The sequence below is a fragment of the Cherax quadricarinatus genome, chromosome 3, assembly GCF_038502225.1.
Source record: "Cherax quadricarinatus isolate ZL_2023a chromosome 3, ASM3850222v1, whole genome shotgun sequence".
Classification (NCBI taxonomy): Eukaryota; Metazoa; Arthropoda; class Malacostraca; order Decapoda; family Parastacidae; genus Cherax; species Cherax quadricarinatus.
Window position 1 is genome coordinate 10,104,136 of NC_091294.1, and position 19,402 is coordinate 10,123,537.

General features: G+C 44.1%; 1 protein-coding gene across 2 annotated transcripts in view; it reads left to right on the forward strand.

Moving 5' to 3' along the window:
• The window catches only part of LOC128705555 (spondin-1-like), a 277,648-nt gene that overhangs the window by 159,464 nt on the left and 98,782 nt on the right, over positions 1–19,402 (forward strand). For both annotated transcript variants that reach the window (XM_070090127.1, XM_070090121.1), the window contains exons 3-6: positions 142–265; positions 679–809; positions 6,951–7,119; positions 7,541–7,600. In XM_070090127.1, coding sequence (XP_069946228.1) covers positions 142–265; positions 679–809; positions 6,951–7,119; positions 7,541–7,600 — 484 coding nt within the window. The remainder of the gene's footprint in view (positions 1–141; positions 266–678; positions 810–6,950; positions 7,120–7,540; positions 7,601–19,402) is intronic.

Sequence of the window (19,402 nt, forward strand, 5' to 3'; positions counted from 1 at the left end):
TATCATCGTAAAGAAAGCATGTGATGTTTTTAATGAGAAACGAGGAAATCATAAAGAAAATAGTTCAGTATCATAACCAGCCTCTGCAAAATGATCCTGTCACTTCCATTTGATAACTCACGTGATATGTAACCTTTGCAGAGTGACCACATCAGGACGATCATCAAGGCACGGGGTCTGTGGTACCCCAACGTTAACGGCAAGACCTTTGCTGTCTTCAGAGTGGATAACAGACATCATCTTATGTCCTTGGTCTCCATGCTTGGTGAGTGAAAGTTCGTGAGAGAGAGAGAGAGAGAGAGAGAGAGAGAGAGAGAGAGGATTATTATTATATTCATAAAGAAGGGATTGAACTTAAAGTAGTCATGTAACGCCTAGGAAAGGAGATATAATAAGGTCTGATACAAGATATCTCTAGTTCCTTGAATCGAGAGCTATTTAATGGCAGGAGAGGAAGTGTAACAGCCATCCTCCTCATAATAACACTCTTGAGCTCCTTTTATTGTTTCCTCTATTTTGAAGAAAAAACTTTAGCAAATTATTCACTATTCTCTTGCTTCCAAAAGAACATCTTTCATTTGTTCTCTGGTTCCAAAAAAAATATATTTCTTACGCTCTCGTGCTGCCAGACGACCATCTTCCTCAGCAATAAGATGAGTTTCCTGACCGTGGTTACAGGTCCCACACCAGACTGGATTGTGGGAGTGTCTGCCCTGGAGCTGTGTTTGAGGAACTGTACTTGGGTCGACCAGAAGTCACTTAACCTTTACCCCTGGGACGCAGGCACCGACTCCGGCATCACTTATGAGGTACGTAGTGGGTTGTGGTGGCGTTAGCGGCTGTTGTGATGGGAGTACTTAAATCAATTAAGTATCTATTTCCCTGGCTGGCAGTGTGAGCAGAAAAGACTGCTCTGAATCAGACAATTTAAATATCACGTATATTCAAAAAGACAAACATAGCCTATCTCAGCAAGAGAGAGAGAGAGAGAGAGAGTGGTCACCTTGACCCAGAATATTAATTAATACTTATTTCGATTGAGCCAAGTACAAATACTCTATAAATCATTAAAATTAATTACAGATAACCAGCTGCCCAGCAATGATAATAGAATCAAACACTGGCAAAGTATAGCTTAGAGTAATTTTATTAATGAGCTCTAAATGTCTGGAAAAGACGTAAGAAGGTATGGTTATAAAATGTTGTGTGTAGGGTGAGTTAAAATGTTGTGTGTAGGGTGAGTTAAAATGTTGTGTGTAGGGTGAGTTAAAATGTTGTGTGTAGGGCGAGTTAAAATGTTGTGTGTAGGGTGAGTTAAAATGTTGTGTGTAGGGTGAGTTAAAATGTTGTGTGTAGGGCGAGTTAAAATGTTGTGTGTAGGGTGAGTTAAAATGTGTGTAGGGCGAGTTAAAATGTTGTGTGTAGGGTGAGTTAAAATGTTGTGTGTAGGGTGAGTTAAAATGTTGTGTGTAGGGTGAGTTAAAATGTTGTGTGTAGGGTGAGTTAAAATGTTGTGTGTAGGGTGAGTTAAAATGTTGTGTGTAGGGTGAGTTAAAATGTTGTGTGTAGGGTGAGTTAAAATGTTGTGTGTAGGGTGAGTTAAAATGTTGTGTGTAGGGTGAGTTAAAATGTTGTGTGTAGGGCGAGTTAAAATGTTGTGTGTAGGGTGAGTTAAAATGTGTGTAGGGCGAGTTAAAATGTTGTGTGTAGGGTGAGTTAAAATGTTGTGTGTAGGGTGAGTTAAAATGTTGTGTGTAGGGTGAGTTAAAATGTTGTGTGTAGGGTGAGTTAAAATGTTGTGTGTAGGGTGAGTTAAAATGTTGTGTGTAGGGTGAGTTAAAATGTTGTGTGTAGGGTGAGTTAAAATGTTGTGTGTAGGGTGAGTTAAAATGTTGTGTGTAGGGTGAGTTAAAATGTTGTGTGTAGGGTGAGTTAAAATGTTGTGTGTAGGGTGAGTTAAAATGTTGTGTGTAGGGTGAGTTAAAATGTTGTGTGTAGGGCGAGTTAAAATGTTGTGTGTAGGGCGAGTTAAAATGTTGTGTGTAGGGTGAGTTAAAATGTTGTGTGTAGGGTGAGTTAAAATGTTGTGTGTAGGGTGAGTTAAAATGGCAGATTCGTAAAATTTAGGATTAATGACATTACATTCTGACCATACATACTGACCATACATGCTGACCATACATACTGACCATACATACTAACCATACATACTGACCATACATACTGACCATACATACTGACCACACATACTGACCATACATACTGACCATACATACTAACCATACATACTGACCATACATACTAACCATACATACTGACCATACATACTAACCATACATACTGACCATACATACTGACCATACATACTGACCATATATACGGACCATACATACTGACCTTACATACTGACCATACATAATGACCATACATACTGACCATACATTCTGACCATACATATTGACCATACATTCTGACCATACATACTGACTATACATACTGACCACACATACTTACTATACATACTGACCATACATACTGACCATACATACTGAACATACATACTGACTATACATACTGACCATACATACTGACTATACATACTGACCATACATACTGGCCATACATACTGACCATACATACTGACCATACATACTGAAAATACATACTGACTATACATACTGACCATACATTCTGACCATACATACTGACTATACATTCTGACCATACATATTGACTATACATACTGACCATACATACTGACCATACATACTGACCATACATACTGACTATACATACTGACCATACATACTGACTATACATACTGACCATACATACTGACCATACATACTGACCATACATACTGACCATACATACTGACTATACATACTGACCATACATACTGACCATACATACTGACCATACATACTGACCATACATACTAACCATACATACTGACCATACATACTGACCATACATACTGACCATACATACTGATCATACATACTGACCATACATACTGACCATACATACTGACCATACATACTGACCATACATACTGACTATACATACTGACCATACATACTGACTATACATACTGACCATACATACTGACCATACATACTGACCATACATACTGACCATACATACTGACTATACATACTGACCATACATTCTGACCATACATACTGACTATACATTCTGACTATACATACTGACTATACATACTGACCATACATACTAACCATGCATACTGACCATACATACTGACCATACATACTGACTATACATACTGACCATACATACTGACTATACGTACTGACCATACATACTGACCATACATACTGACCATACATACTGACCATACATACTGACTATACATACTGACCATACATACTGACTATACATACTGACCATACATACTGACCATACATGCTGACCATACATACTGACCATACATACTGACTATACATACTGACCATACATACTGACCATACATACTGACCATACATACTAACCATACATACTGACCATACATACTGACCATACATACTGACCATACATACTGACCATATATACGGACCATACATACTGACCTTGCATACTGACCATACATACTGACCATACATACTGACTATACATACTGACCATACATACTGACCATACATACTGACTATACATACTGACCATACATGCTGACCATACATACTGACCATACATACTGACCATATATATGGACCATACATACTGACCTTACATACTGACCATACATAATGACCATACATACTGACCATACATTCTGACCATACATGCTGACCATACGTACTGACCATACATACTGACCATACATGCTGACCATACATACTGACCATACATACTGACTATACATACTGACCATACATACTGACCATACATACTGACCATACATACTAACCATACATACTGACCATACATACTGACCATACATACTGACCATACATACTGACCATATATACGGACCATACATACTGACCTTGCATACTGACCATACATACTGACCATACATACTGACTATACATACTGACCATACATACTGACCATACATACTGACTATACATACTGACCATACATGCTGACCATACATACTGACCATACATACTGACCATATATATGGACCATACATACTGACCATACGTACTGACCATACGTACTGACCATACATACTGACCATACATACTAAACATACATACTGACCATACATACTGACCATACGTACTGACCATACGTACTGACCATACATACTGATAATACATACTGACCTTACATACTGACCATAAATACATACTGACCATACATACGGGCCATACATTCTGACCATACATACTAACCATACATACTAACCATACATACTAACCATACATACTAACCATACATACTGACCATACATACTGACCATACATACTGACCATACATACTAACCATACATACTAACCATACATACTAACCATACATACTAACCATACATACTAACCATACATACTAACCATACATACTAACCATACATACTAACCATACATACTGACCATACATACTAATATTATAAAACCCAGACCAAGGAACTCAGAAAATCCACTTGTATTGATGAAAAGGAATAAGTAATTAAGAAGGAATTGCAAATCTAATGAAGAAATTATGATGATGGACAAGAAATTAGGATGATTATAAAGAAATTATGCAGATGAAGAAGGACATAGATGAAGAACTACGAATTACTTAGGTAAAGAAAGAATTAAGAAGATGGTAGATGGAATATGGAGGTGAAAGTGGAAATAAGCAAATCAAAAAGAAAATAATACAAAAGGTTAAGAAAAAAATTGTCAGAGGAAAGTTCCAACACCGAGCAGAATGAAAAAGCAAAACTCTCTCCAACAAACTGTCTCTTACCCGAGACATTGAACTCTGGGGTCTGTCTCGCAGTCTGTCTGTTAGTCTCTCTCTCTCTCTCTCTCTCTCTCTCTCTCTCTCTCTCTCTCTCTCTCTCTCTCTCTCTCTCTCTCTCTCTCTCTCTCTCTCTCTCTCTCTCCCTCTCTCTCTCTCTCTCAAGTTTAATCTTCTGGCTTTGAAATGACAGCTCTATGAGACGAATTAAGACTTGGATTGGACCACTGGATGGAGGAAGAAGTTGAGGCGGGGAGGGGGTAAAGGCAGAGGAAGAGAAGAAGAGATGAAGCAGTAGACAGGAGAGATACAGGGAGGGAAGAGAAGTGAAAAAGTTGATGAAGAAACTGGAGAGCTAGAACGGGGAAGGAAAGAGGTAGATGGAGGTAGACACATGAGTTAACACTGTCTCTCATCAACTTGTTGGCACTGTAGACCACTATAATATGGTCGTATCCCTTACGGGGATATGTCAAGGTCTACTTCAGGGATACCGCCAAAAACTTACCCACACATCTGCAAGAACACAAGTATGTACGCAGAACTAACAACACCAGTAATGCGTGAGTGCAACACCGCAACACCCATCACCACCACGTGATGTGAGAGAGGGAGAGAAAAAGCTTCACTGTTATTACGTGTAAAGGACAAAATTAATCGATGTCTGGAGTCTTCAGTCATCAAATTATTCAACACTATTAAACAGAATTATGACATGTTTACCCTGACTGCACACATCACCCGCTACATCTTTTAATAACAGGAATATGAAACACAGCATAGACCAATAAGCCTTATGCAGTGCTCTTCTGATGCTGTTAGGTAAGACACATATGCAACAGTTAGGTATCTTTATTTCGAAACGTTTCGAAACCGGTATTTTATACCATTTTAATATTCTTCTGATGCTGCACTTCCCGATCTTTTACATAACTTCACTCACCGAGTGCAGTGTTTAACAAACATTGTTCTCATGTTTTGTATTTTTTTGACAAATCGTCCTCGAGTGAGACATACCAACTTACTATTTGTCGACGCTGACGCCTTATTTATATTTAAGCATCGTAAGTTCGGTCTTCTAACTACCAGGTCTACCCACATCTAACTTGTGTTGCAGTGTCTGGTAGTGTGAATATAATAATGGCATACTATACATACATTCTTTGCGCCTCTGCACTATAAAAAGGCTCCTTTCTCATGATCAGTTTCACATGGTTCAAGACTATTAAGTTAAACACGTCTGCAGGTTGACGAATTGACCACCTTAAACTACTCCATCAAGGTTGATAAACTGACCATATCATCATTACGTCTACACTGCTGTTATCTCCATATTCGAAGCCTCTGTATTCGACTGATAAAACTTTCTGTGTAGGCGAAACGTTTCGGAATAAAGATACCTAAGTGTTGTTCATGTGTCTTACTTATCTAATTAACTCTCCTACCCACATCTAACCATCTATCCTAACGGCTTTTACCTGCGCAAACAACTTTACTGCTATTACCGACGTGTGGTAAAGAGAGACAGTACGCAGAACAAGTCTCACTCAGCTCTGAATCTTCTCAAGCCATAATAAATCTTTACACTGACATATACGTTGCCATTCTTAAAACTTGCTCAGTAAACTGTATCATTACCGTCCTTTTCGGCACCATTTGCCAGTCAAAGTAAACTTTCATGAAAATTTAACTACCCTTCTTAAGCACTTCCAGCCAAGCTTCCTAACTACCTGCTGGGATGTACATGTACAACTAAAATACTAAACATGAGGACCGAACCTGTTATCCCAAGCACCGGGGATCGAGTCACCTAACACAACCCCTCGCTGGGGTTTATATACTCAAGCAAACACTTGCACAGAACCCCTCCAAACTTTTTCCTCATTGGTAAAAAAAAATAAATATATGATTCAGACAAGTTTTGCACTTATTATCACCCTGTCCTTGATAAATCCCATAGCCATCCTTTGATCTTGCCGTTTGTGGACCCAACTGTTAAGTTTGTTAAGTTGTCTGATGGCTCTTACTACCCACAGTCTACAAACGCTCCCACTATCCCGCGAGAGAAGATTCGTCGGATCACCAACAACTACCCGAACGACCCCAAGTCTCCGTTCTACGACCCCACGGGTCTGCCCATGAAGCCCCTGGCACGACTCACCATCACAAGACAGAGAGTTTACGAGAAGTCTTGCTCAGAAACCGGTGAGGATTGTATGTGTGTGTGTGTGTGTGTGTGTGTGTGTGTGTGTGTGTGTGTGTGTGTGTGTGTGTGTGTGTGTGTGTGTGCTTGTTTGTGTTCGTGTCCTTGTTTGTTATTAGCTTGCTATGGAAATGAAGGAAAAAATATATATTTTCCTTATAGGTTTCTATACCGGTCTTCCCATCTCCCTTGTTTATTTCTATACTTTCTCCTCTAGTTCCCACCATCTCTCTCTCTCTCTCTCTCTCTCTCTCTCTCTCTCTCTCTCTCTCTCTCTCTCTCTCTCTCTCTCTCTCTCTCTCTCGCTACCCCCTTCATGCGATCACATCTTTTAGCAGCAGCGTCCTGTTGTAAGCAGGAAGCTGCTGTTGTAAGCAGCTGTCGTTATGTTTGTATTGGTAATGACTTCCATGTATCCCTTAGGTTTGTTGTTGACCGATGACCACGTCTTGAACTTCTCTGATGATGAAGACGCAGAGAAACGTAAGTCTCCGCCACTCCTGTGACCGATGAACATTGTTGCTCTTTGCTCGGGAGAATTTTTCTCTCTTGTTGTGGAATATAAAGTATGTACTTAATCTTTTTTATTATTATCGTACATCATTTAGCTATTCGTCTCTTTCTCTTTTATTTTACTGTCAATATATGTGTCACTGTCTTTCTGTCTATGTCTATGTTTGTCTGCCACTGTCTCTCTCTCAATTAATAGTATGAGAACACACACACACACACACACACACACACACACACACACACACACACACACACACACACACACACACACACACATACTCACACACACACACATACACACACACACACACACACACACACACACATACACACATACATACACACACACACATACACACACACACACACACACATACACACACAGGAACAAGCACTTGTAAGCTGTAGTACACACGCAAGCACACACATACACAGGATTTCACACCGTCCTGTGAACTGACCATCTGAAGCTCGCTCCTTCTCTCTTTCTCCCTCTCTTCCTATCCTAGGTAGAGACCTATCTCTACCTATCTCACTCTTTACCTATATCTCTCTCTCTACCTATCACTCTCTACCTATCTCTCTCTCTCTTCCCTCTCCCATCTCTCCCCTATAACATCTCTTCCCTCTAGCACCTCCCCCCCTCTAACATCACTTCCCCTCTAACATCTCTCCCCTCCCATTATCTCTCCCCTCTCCCTTTTCCTATCACTCTCCCCTCCTCCCATCTCTCTCCCCCTAGCCTCTCTCTCCCCCTAGCCTCTCTCTCCCCTAGCCTCTCTCTCCCCCCTAGCCTCTCTCTCCCCTCTCACTCTTCCATCTCCCCCCTCTTTCACCTTTCTCCCCCTCTCTCCCTTCTCTCTCCCTCCTTTCTTTACCTTCTCTCTCTCTCTCTCCTTCTTTCTCTCCCTCCCTCTCTCACACTCTCTCCCTCTCTCCCTCGCTCTCTCTCTCTCTCTCTCTCTCTCTCTCTCTCTCTCTCTCTCTCTCTCTCTCTCTCTCTCTCTCTCTCTCTCTCTCTCTCTCTCTCTTGCTCTCTCTCTTCCCCATTTTCCCTTCTCACTCTCCCCCCTCTCCTACCCTTCCCTTCACTCTCTCTCCCCCCTCTCTCTCTCACTCTCACTCTCACTCTCTCTTCCCCTTTTTCCTTCTCACTAACCCCCTCTCTCTTTCTCTTTCTCTCTCTCTTTCTCTCTCTCTCTCTCTCTCTCTCTCTCTCTCTCTCTCTCTCTCTCTCTCTCTCTCTCTCTCTCTCTCTCTCTCTCTCTTGCTCTCTCTCTTCCCCATTTTCCCTTCTCACTCTCCCCCTCTCCTTCCCTTCCCTTCTCTCTCTTTCCCCCTCTCACACTCTCTTTCCCCCTTTCCCTTCTCACTCTTCCCCTCTCTCTCTCCTTCTACCTTTCCCTTCTCACTTCTCTCATAAAAAAAAAAATTGTGGGGACTCGCAGGAACCAAGGATCAGATGAGAATGGTTCTGGTAGGGAGGAGTGGATGGAGGAGCAGTGGAAAAGGATGGAACAAGAGTGGAAGAGAAAATTAGGAGAGCTTTCTGAAAAAATGGAGAATGAGCTTTCTGTGAAATTGGAAAAGAGGTTGGAGAAGGAGACAAAGAATTGGGAGGCACAAGTCGAAACTGCAGTAGCCAAGATAAGGGTCCTAGAAGTTTAGATAAATAGGCTGAAGCGAGTTACAGGGGCAGTGACCAGAGAAGACACAGCATATGAAGCTGCGAGGCCGAACAGGAAGGAAGGAATTATTAATTATGCTAAGGTCATATCAGCCTGCCAAGGAGGGCCAAGGAGTGAAAGGGAAGAACAGCTGGTTGTAGATGGAGAGGGTGATAAGTCGAATGCTGAGGCACAACCATGCTATCAAGAGCCACTGGAAAAATCAAGGGAGAAACTGACCACATAAGGCAGGATCCAGAGTCACAGAGGGTGAGGCAATAGGAAGAGGAAAGGGCAAAATCAGTGTTTATCCATGGGCTTCAGGAGAGAGAGGAAAGGACACACACTGAAAAGCAGCAGGAAGAAAGAAAGGAGATTGAGAAAATCATCACAGAAATAGGTGAAGAGATGGACGAGACTATAAATTTTCAGAGAATAGGGGGGTACTCGAAGGGAGAAACCGACCAATCAAGCTGATTCTCAGGACGGAAACAGTGCGGAACAGGATCCTCCAAGAGAAACCACGATTGAAATACTCGGAAGAGTACAAGAGGGTGTTCCTAGTCAGAGACAGAACACAATCAGAACGACAGCAGCTGAGGGAGAGGACAAAAAAGCGAAAGGAGCTAGGAAAAGAGACAAGGATGGATCCAGCAGAGGTCAGTCAGAGCAGAACAGAACATCAAGGGCAAGCACACACACAACTATTCTCAGAACCATACAACCTATCACACCATCCCAACACACACTACAATCCATACCCACAGCCTCCACCCAACACCGAGCTATAGAATCCCACAGTATGCTACCAGGTCTCCCACCCTCACAGGCCCCCCAAACCACAGTGTTGGAAAGGAAACTGAAGGTATGGTACACAAACGCTGATGGAATAACAAATAAGTGAGAGGAGTGGCATGAAAGAGTCAAAGAGGCATCACCGGACATCATAGCTCTCACAGAAACCAAGCTTACAGGTATGATAACAGATGCCATCTTTCCAACGGGATACCAAATCCTGAGGAAAGACAGAGGGAACAGGGGGGGTGGAGGAGTGGCATTGCTGATCAAAAATCGCTGGAATTTTGATGAGCTGGAGAGAAGAGACAGCGGAGAAGAAAGTGATTACAAAGCGGGAACGCTTCACTCTGGAGGTCCCAAGGTGGTAATAGCAGTGATGTATAACCCACCACAGAACAGTAGGAGGCCAAGGCAAGAGTACGACGAGAGCAATAGAGCGATGGTTGACACACTGGCTAGAGTGGCCAGAAGAGCTCATGCATGCAGGGCAAAGCTCCTGATCATGGGTGACTTTAACCACAAGGAGATCGATTGGGAGAACTTGGACCCGCATGGGGACCAAGATACATGGAGGGCTAAGATGATGGAGGTTGTACTGGAAAACTTTATGTACCAACACGTAAGGGACACTACAAGAGAGAGAGGAGAGGATGAACCAGCAAGACTGGACTTAGTATTCACCTTGAGTAGTTCAGATATCGAGGACATCACATATGAAAGACCCCTTGGGGCCAGTGACCATGTGGTTTTAAGCTTCGAATACACAGTAGAGCTACAAGTGGAGGGAGAAGCAGGAAGGCCAGGACGAATGAAGCCAAACTACAAGAAAGGGGACTACACAGGAATGAGGAACTTCCTGAACGGGGTTCAGTGGGACAGAGAACTGGCAGGGAAGCCAGTTAATGAGATGATGGAATATGTAGCAACAAAATGCAAGGAGGCTGAGGAGAGGTTTGTACCCAAGGGTAACAGGAATAATGAAAAAGCCAGGATGAGCCCATGGTTTACCCAAAGGTGCAGGGAGGCAAAAACCAAGTGTGCTAGGGAATGGAAGAAATATAGAAGGCAAAGGACCCAGAAGAATAAGGAGAGCAGTTGTAGAGCCAGAAACGAATATGCACAGATAAGAAGGGAGGCCCAAAGACAATATGAAAATGACATAGCAGCGAAAGCCAAATCTGGCCCGAAACTGTTGTACAGCAACATCAGGAGGAAAACAACAGTCAAGGACCAGGTAATCAGGCTAAGGAAGGAAGGAGGAGAGACAACAAGAAATGACCGTGAAGTATGTGAGGAACTCAACAAGAGATTCAAAGAAGTGTTCACAGAGGAGACAGAAGGGGCTCCAGAAAGACGGAGAGGTGAGGCACACCACCATGTGCTGGACACAGTTCACTCAACTGAGGAAGAAGTGAAGAGGCTTCTGAGTGAGCTAGATACCTTAAAGGCAATGGGGCCAGATAACATCTCCCCATGGGTATTGAGAGAGGGAGCAGAGGCGCTATGTGTACCCCTAACAACAATATTCAATACATCTATCGAAACAGGGAGATTGCCTGAGGCATGGAAGACAGCAAATGTAGTCCCAATCTTTAAAAAAGGAGACAGACATGAAGCATTAAACTACAGACCAGTGTCACTGACATGTATAGTATGCAAAATCATGGAGAAGATTATCAGGAGAAGAGTGGTGGAACACCTAGAAAGGAATGATCTCATCAACAGCAGCCAACATGGTTTCAGGGACGGGAAATCCTGTGTCACAAACCTGCTGGAGTTCTATGACATGGTGACAGCAGTAAGACAAGAGAGAGAGGGGTGGGTGGACTGCATATTCTTGGATTGCAAGAAGGCGTTTGACACAGTTCCACACAAGAGATTGGTGCAAAAACTGGAGGACCAAGCAGGGATAACAGGGAAGGCACTACAATGGATCAGGGAATACTTGTCAGGAAGACAGCAGCGAGTCATGGTAAGTGGCGAGGTGTCAGAGTGGGCACCTGTGACCAGCGGGGTCCCACAGGGATCAGTCCTAGGACCAGTGCTGTTTCTGGTATTTGTGAACGACATGACGGAAGGAATAGACTCTGAGGTGTCCCTGTTTGCAGATGACGTGAAGTTGATGAGAAGAATTCACTTGATCGAAGACCAGGCAGAACTACAAAGGGATCTGGACAGGCTGCAGACCTGGTCCAGCAATTGGCTCCTGGAGTTCAATCCCACCAAGTGCAAAGTCATAAAGATTGGGGAAGGGCAAAGAAGACCGCAGACGGAGTACAGTCTAGGGGGCCAGAGACTACAAACCTCACTCAAGGAAAAAGATCTTGGGGCGAGTATAACACCAGGCACATCTCCTGAAGCGCACATCAACCAAATAACTGCTGCAGCATATGGGCGCCTAGCAAACCTTAGAACAGCATTCCGACATCTTAATAAGGAATCGTTCAGGACCCTGTACACCGTGTACGTTAGGCCCATATTGGAGTATGCGGCACCAGTTTGGAACCCACACCTAGCCAATCACGTAAAGAAACTAAAGAAAGTGCAAAGGTTTGCAACAAGACTAGTCCCAGAGCTAAGAGGTATGCCCTACGAGGAGAGGTTAAGGGAAATCAACCTGACGACACTGGATGACAGGAGAGATAGGGGGGACATGATAACGACATACAAAATACTGAGAGGAATTGACAAGGTGGACAAAGACAGGATGTTCCAGAGATTGGACACAGTAACAAGGGGACACAGTTGGAAGTTGAAGACAGATGAATCACAGGGATGTTAGGAAGTATATCTTCAGCCACAGAGTAGTCAGTAAGTGGAATAGTTTGGGAAGCGATGTAGTGGAGGCAGGATCTATACATAGCTTTAAGCAGAGGTATGATAAAGCTCACGGCTCAGGCAGAGTGACCTAGTAACGATCAGTGAAGAGGTGGGGCCAGGAGCTCGGATTCGACCCCCGCAACCTCAACTAGGCGAGTACAACTAGGTGAGTACACACACACACACACACACACACACACACACACACACACACACACACACACACACACACACACACACACTCACACATACACACACATGACATGATAACGACATATAAAATACTGAGAGGAATTGACATGTGGATAGGGACAGAATGTTTCAGAGATGGGATACAGCAACCAGGGGTCACAACTGAAAGTTGAAAACTCAGATCAGTCACAGGGATGTCAAGAAGTACTTCTGTAGTCACAGAGTTGTTAGGAAGTGGAACAGTCTGGAGAGTGATCTAGTGAAGGCAGGATATATACATAGCTTTTAAGAAGAGGTGTGATAAAGCTCATGGGACAGGGAAAGAGTGGACCTAGTATCGACCAGCGAAGAGGCGAGGGCAGGAGCTATGACTCAATGCCTGCAACCACAATTAGCTGAGTACAGTCAGGTGAGCACACTGACGACTGTGGAGGACAGGAGGATAGGGAGGACATGATAACGACATATAGAATACTGAGAGAAATTTACGAGGTGGATAGGGACAGAATGTTTCGGGTGGGAGACAACAACAAGGGGTCACAACTGGTGATTGAAAACTGGGTAGAGTCACAGGGATGTTAGGAAATATTTCTTTAGTTATAGAGTCAGGTACTGGAACAACCTGGGGAGTGATATAGTGGAGGCAGGATCTATACACAGCTTTAAGAAGAGGTAGCCAGGAGCTATGAATAGACCCCTGCAACCACAATTAGGTGAGTACACACACTCACCTACTGCATCAGCATGATAGGGACAATAACAGAGGGAGAGAAGACGAACCAGCAAGACTGGACCTAATATTCAACTTAACTAGTGAAGATATAGAGGACATCACATATGAAAGGCCCCTTGGAGCTAGTGATCATGTGGTTCTGAACTTCGAATACATACTAGAAATACTAGTGGAGAAGGAAGCAGGAAGAGCAGAGCAGATGTAGCAAAACTACAAGAGAGGGGAGGCTTGAGAAACTTCCTGCACGAGGTTCAGTGGGACAGAGAACTGGCAGGGAAATCAGTCAATGAGATGATGGAATATGTGACAACAATATGCAAGGCAGCTGAAGAGAGGTTTGTACCCAAGAGCAACAGAAATAATGAGAAGGACAGAGCGAGCCCTTGGTTCACCCAGAGGTGTAGAGAGGCCAAAACTAAATGCATTACAGAATGGAAGAAGTATAGGAGGCAAAGGACCTAGGAGAATAAGGAGATTAGTCGAAGAGCCAGAAATAAATATACACAGGTAGGGAGGGAGGCCCAACAACAATACGAAAATGATATAGCAGCAAGAGCGAAGTTCGATCCAAAGCTGTTACATAGTCACATCAGGAGGAAAGCAACAGTCAAGGACTAGGTAATCAGGCTGAGGTAAGGAGGCGAGATCACAAGAAATGACCGAGACGATATGAGGAGCCCAACGAAAGATTTAAAGAGGAGGTGAAAAAGCTGTTGTCCCGGTGAGACTGGACATCTCTCCGCTTTTTCCTTAGAGAGAGCGCAGAGATGCTATGTTTGCCACTATCAAAAATCTTCATCACATCCATTAAAACTGGGCAACTACCTGAGATATGGAAGATGGCAAATGTAGTCCCTATTTACAAGAAAGGATACAGACACGAGGTATTAAACTTTAGACCTGTCACTGACAGTTGAAGGTAATAGAAGTAAGTCACGAGAGAGAGGGATGAATAGATTGCACTTTCATGGACTGCAAGAAGGCCCAAGACACAGTTCCTCACAAGACGTTAATGCAAAAGCTAGAGGATCAGGCACGCATAACAGGAAAGGCACTGCAATGGATCAGAGATCATCTGATGGAGAGGGGTTCCACAGGGGTCAGTCCTAGGACCTGTGTTGTTTTTGGTATATGTGAATGACATAACGGAAGGGATAGACTCAGAAGTGTCCCTGTTTGCAGATGATGTGAAGCTAATGAGAAGAATTAAACCGGATGAGGATCAGGCAGAACTACATAGAGACCTGGAGAGGCTACAACCATGGTCCAGCAACTGTCTCCTTAAATTTAACCAAGCCAAATGCAAAGTCATGAAGATCGGGGAAAGCCAAAGAAGAAAGCAGACAAATTATAGTCTAGGTGGCCATAGACTGCAAACTTCACTCAAGGAAAAAGATCTTGGGGTGAATATAATAAAGAGCACATCTCCTGAGGCGCACATCAACCAGATAACTGTGCGCCTGGCAAACCTAAGACTAGTATTCAAATACCTCAGTAAGGAAGCGTTCAAGACTCTGTACACCGTCAACGTCAGGCCCATATTGGAATATGCAGCACCAGTTTGGAATCCACCCTGGCCAAGCACGTCAGGAAAATAGAGAGCGTGCAAAGGTTTGCAACAAGGCTAGTCCAAGAACTAAGGGGATTGTCCTACGGAGAAATTTTAAGAGAAATCGGCCTGACGACACTGGAGGACCGAAGGTTTAGGTGAGACATGATAACGACATATAAAATGCTGCGAGGAATTAACAAGGTGGACAAAAACAGGATGTTTCAAATATGGGACCCCGATGAGTCAAAGGGATGTTAGGAAGTATTCCCTCAGTCATAGAGTTGTCATGAAGTGGAATAGCCTAGAATGTGATGAAGTGGAGCCAGGAACCATACATAGTTTTAAGACGAGGTTTCGTAAAGGTAATGTAGCAGGGAGGGCGATCAATGAAGAGGCGGGGCCAAGAGCTATGAATCGACCCCCAGCAACCACAGATAGCTGTGTACAAATAGATGAGTACACACACACACACACACACACACACACACACACACACACACACACACACACACACACACCACACACCACACACCACACACACATACACACACACACACATACCCACACACACACATACACACACACACACAAACACACACACACACACACACACACACACACACACACACACACACACACACACACACACACACACACACACACACATACACACACACACACACACACACACACGGCACCAGTTTGGAACCCACACCTAGCCAAGCACGTGAAGAAACTAGAGAAAGTGCAAAGGTTTGCAACAAGACTAGTCCCAGAGCTAAGAGGTATGTCCTACGAGGAGAGGTTAAGGGAAATCAACCTGACGACACTGGAGGACAGGAGAGATAGGGGGGACATGATAACGACATACAAAATACTGAGAGGAATTGACAAGGTGGACAAAGACAGGATGTTCCAGAGATTGGACACAGTAACAAGGGGGCACAGTTGGAAGCTGAAGACACAGATGAATCACAGGGATGTTAGGAAGTATTTCTTCAGCCACAGAGTAGTCAGTAAGTGGAATAGTTTGGGAAGCGATGTAGTGGAGGCAGGATCCATACATAGCTTTAAGCAGAGGTATGATAAAGCTCACGGCTCAGGGAGAGTGACCTAGTAGCGATCAGTGAAGAGGCGGGGCCAGGAGCTCGGACTCGACCCCCGCAACCTCAACTAGGTGAGAGTACAACTAGGTGAGTACACACACACACACACACACACACACACACACACACACACACAAAGTCAAGGAGAAGATTGTCAGGAGAAGAGTGGTGGAACATCTAGAAAGGAATGATCTCATCACCAGCAGCCAACATGGTTTCAGGGACGGGAAATCCTGTGCCACAAACCTACTGTAGTTCTATGACATGGTAACAGCAGTAAAACAAGAGAGAGAGGGGTGGGTGGATTGCATTTTCTTGGACTGCAAGAAGGCGTTTGACACAGTACCAGACAAGAGATTAGTGCAAAAACTGGAGGACCAAGCAGGGATAACAGGGAAGGCACTGCAATGGATCAGGGAATACTTGTCAGGAAGACAACAGCGAGTACTGGTAAGTGGCGAGGTGTCAGAGTGGGCACCTGTGACCAGCGGGGTCCCACAGGGGTCAGTCCTAGGACCAGTGCTGTTTCTGGTATTTGTGAACGACATGACGGAAGGAATAAACTCTGAGGTGTCCCTGTTTGCAGATGACGTGAAGTTGATGAGAAGAGTTCATTCGATCGAAGACCAGGCAGAACTACAAAGGGATCTGGACAGGCTGCAGACCTGGTCCAGCAATTGGCTCCTGGAGTTCAATCCCACCAAGTGCAAAGTCATGAGGATTGGGGAAGGGCAAAGAAGACTGCAGATGGAGTACAGACTAGGGGGCCAGAGACTACAAACATCACTCAAGGAAAAAGATCTTGGGGTGAGTATAACACCAGGCACATCTCCTGAAGCGCACATCAACCAAATAACTTCTGCAGCATATGGGCGCTTGGCAAACCTCAGAACAGCATTCCGACATCTTAATAAGGAATCGTTCAGGACCCTGTACACCGTGTACGTTAGGCCCATATTGGAGTATGCGGCACCAGTTTGGAACCCACACCTAGCTAAGCATGTAAAGAAACTAGAGAAAGTGCAAAGGTTTGCAACAAGACTAGTCCCAGAGTTAAGAGGTATGTCCTATGAGGAGAGGTTAAGGGAAATCAACCTGATGACACTGGAGGACAGGAGAAATAGGGGGGACATGATAACGACTTACAAAATACTGAGAGGAATTGATAAGGTGGACAAAGACAGGATGTTCCAGAGACTGGACACAGCAACACGGAGACACAGTTGGAAGCTAAAGACACAGATGAATCACAGGGATGTTAGGAAGTATTTCTTTAGCCACAGAGTAGTCAGGAAGTGGAATAGTTTGGGAAGCGATGTAGTGGAGGCAGGATCCATACATAGCTTTAAGCAGAGGTACGATAAAGCTCATGGTTCAGGGAGAGTGACCTAGTAGCGACCAGTGAAGAGGCGGGGCCAGGAGCTTGGACTCGACCCCTGCAACCTCAACTAGGTGAGTACAACTAGGTGAGGTGAGTACACACACCCTTGAAACTGGGCAACTACCTGAGAAATGGAAGACAGCAAATGTAGTCCCCATATTTAAGAAAGGAAACAGAAATGAGGCACTAAACTACAGACCTGTGTCTCTGACATGTATTGTGTGCAAAGTCATGGAGAAGATTATCAAGAGGAGAGTTGTGGAACACTTGGAACGGAACAAGATTATAAATGAAAACCAGCATGGATTCATGGAAGGCAAATCCTGTGTCAAACCTTCTGAAGTTTTATGACAAGGTAACAGAAGTAAGACATGAGAGAGAGGGGTGGGTTGATTGCATTTTCCTAGACTGCAGGAAGGGCTTTGACACAGTTCCCCACAAGAGATTAGTGCAGAAGCTGGAGGATCAGGCGCATATAACAGGGAGGGCACTGCAGTGGATCAGGGAATACCTGACGAGTCATGGTACGTGAAGAGGTATCACAGTGGGCGCCTGTGACAAGCAGGGTCCCACAGGGGTCAGTTCTAGGACCAGTGCTATTTCTGATATATGCGAACGACATGATGGAAGGAATAGACTCTGAAGTGTACCTATTCGCAGATGATGTGAAGTTGATGAGAAGAATTAAATCGGATGAGGATGAAGCAGGACTGCAAAGAGACCTGGACAGGCTGGACATGTGGTCCAGAAACTGGCTTCTCGAATTCAACCCTGCCAAATACAAAGTCATGAAGATTGGGGAGGGGTAAAGAAGACCGCAGACAGAGTATAGGCTAGGTGGACAAAGACTACAGACCTCACTCAGGGAGAAAGACCTTGGGGTGACCATAACACCGAGCACGTCACCGAAGGCACACTTCAACCAAATAACTGCTGCAGCATACGGGCGCCTGGCAAACCTGATACCTTAATAAGGAATCGTTCAAGACACTGTACACTGTGTATGTTAGGCCCTTACTGGAGTATGCAGCACCAGTTTGGAACCCACACCTGGTCAAACACGTCAAGAAGTTAGAGAAAGTGCAAAGGTTTGCAACAAGGCTAGTCCCAGAACTCAGGGGAATGTCGTGCGAGGAAAGGTTGAGGGAAATCGGACTGACGACACTGGAGGACAGAAGGGTCAGGGGAGACATGATAACGACATTCAAGATACTGCGGGGAATAGACAAGGTGGACAGAGATAGGATGTTCCAGAGAGGGGACACAGAAACAAAGGGTCACAACTGGAAGCTGAAGACTCAGACGAGTCATGGGGACGTTAGGAAGTATTTCTTCAGTCATAGAGTCGTCAGGAAGTGGAATAGCTTAGCAAGTGAAGTAGTGGAGGCAGGAACCATACATAGTTTTAAGAAGAGGTATGACAAAGCTCAGGAAGCAGAGGGGGAGAGGACCTAGTAGCGATCAGTGAAGAGGCGGGGCCAGGAGCTGAGTCTCGACCCCTGCAACCACAATTAGGTGAGTAC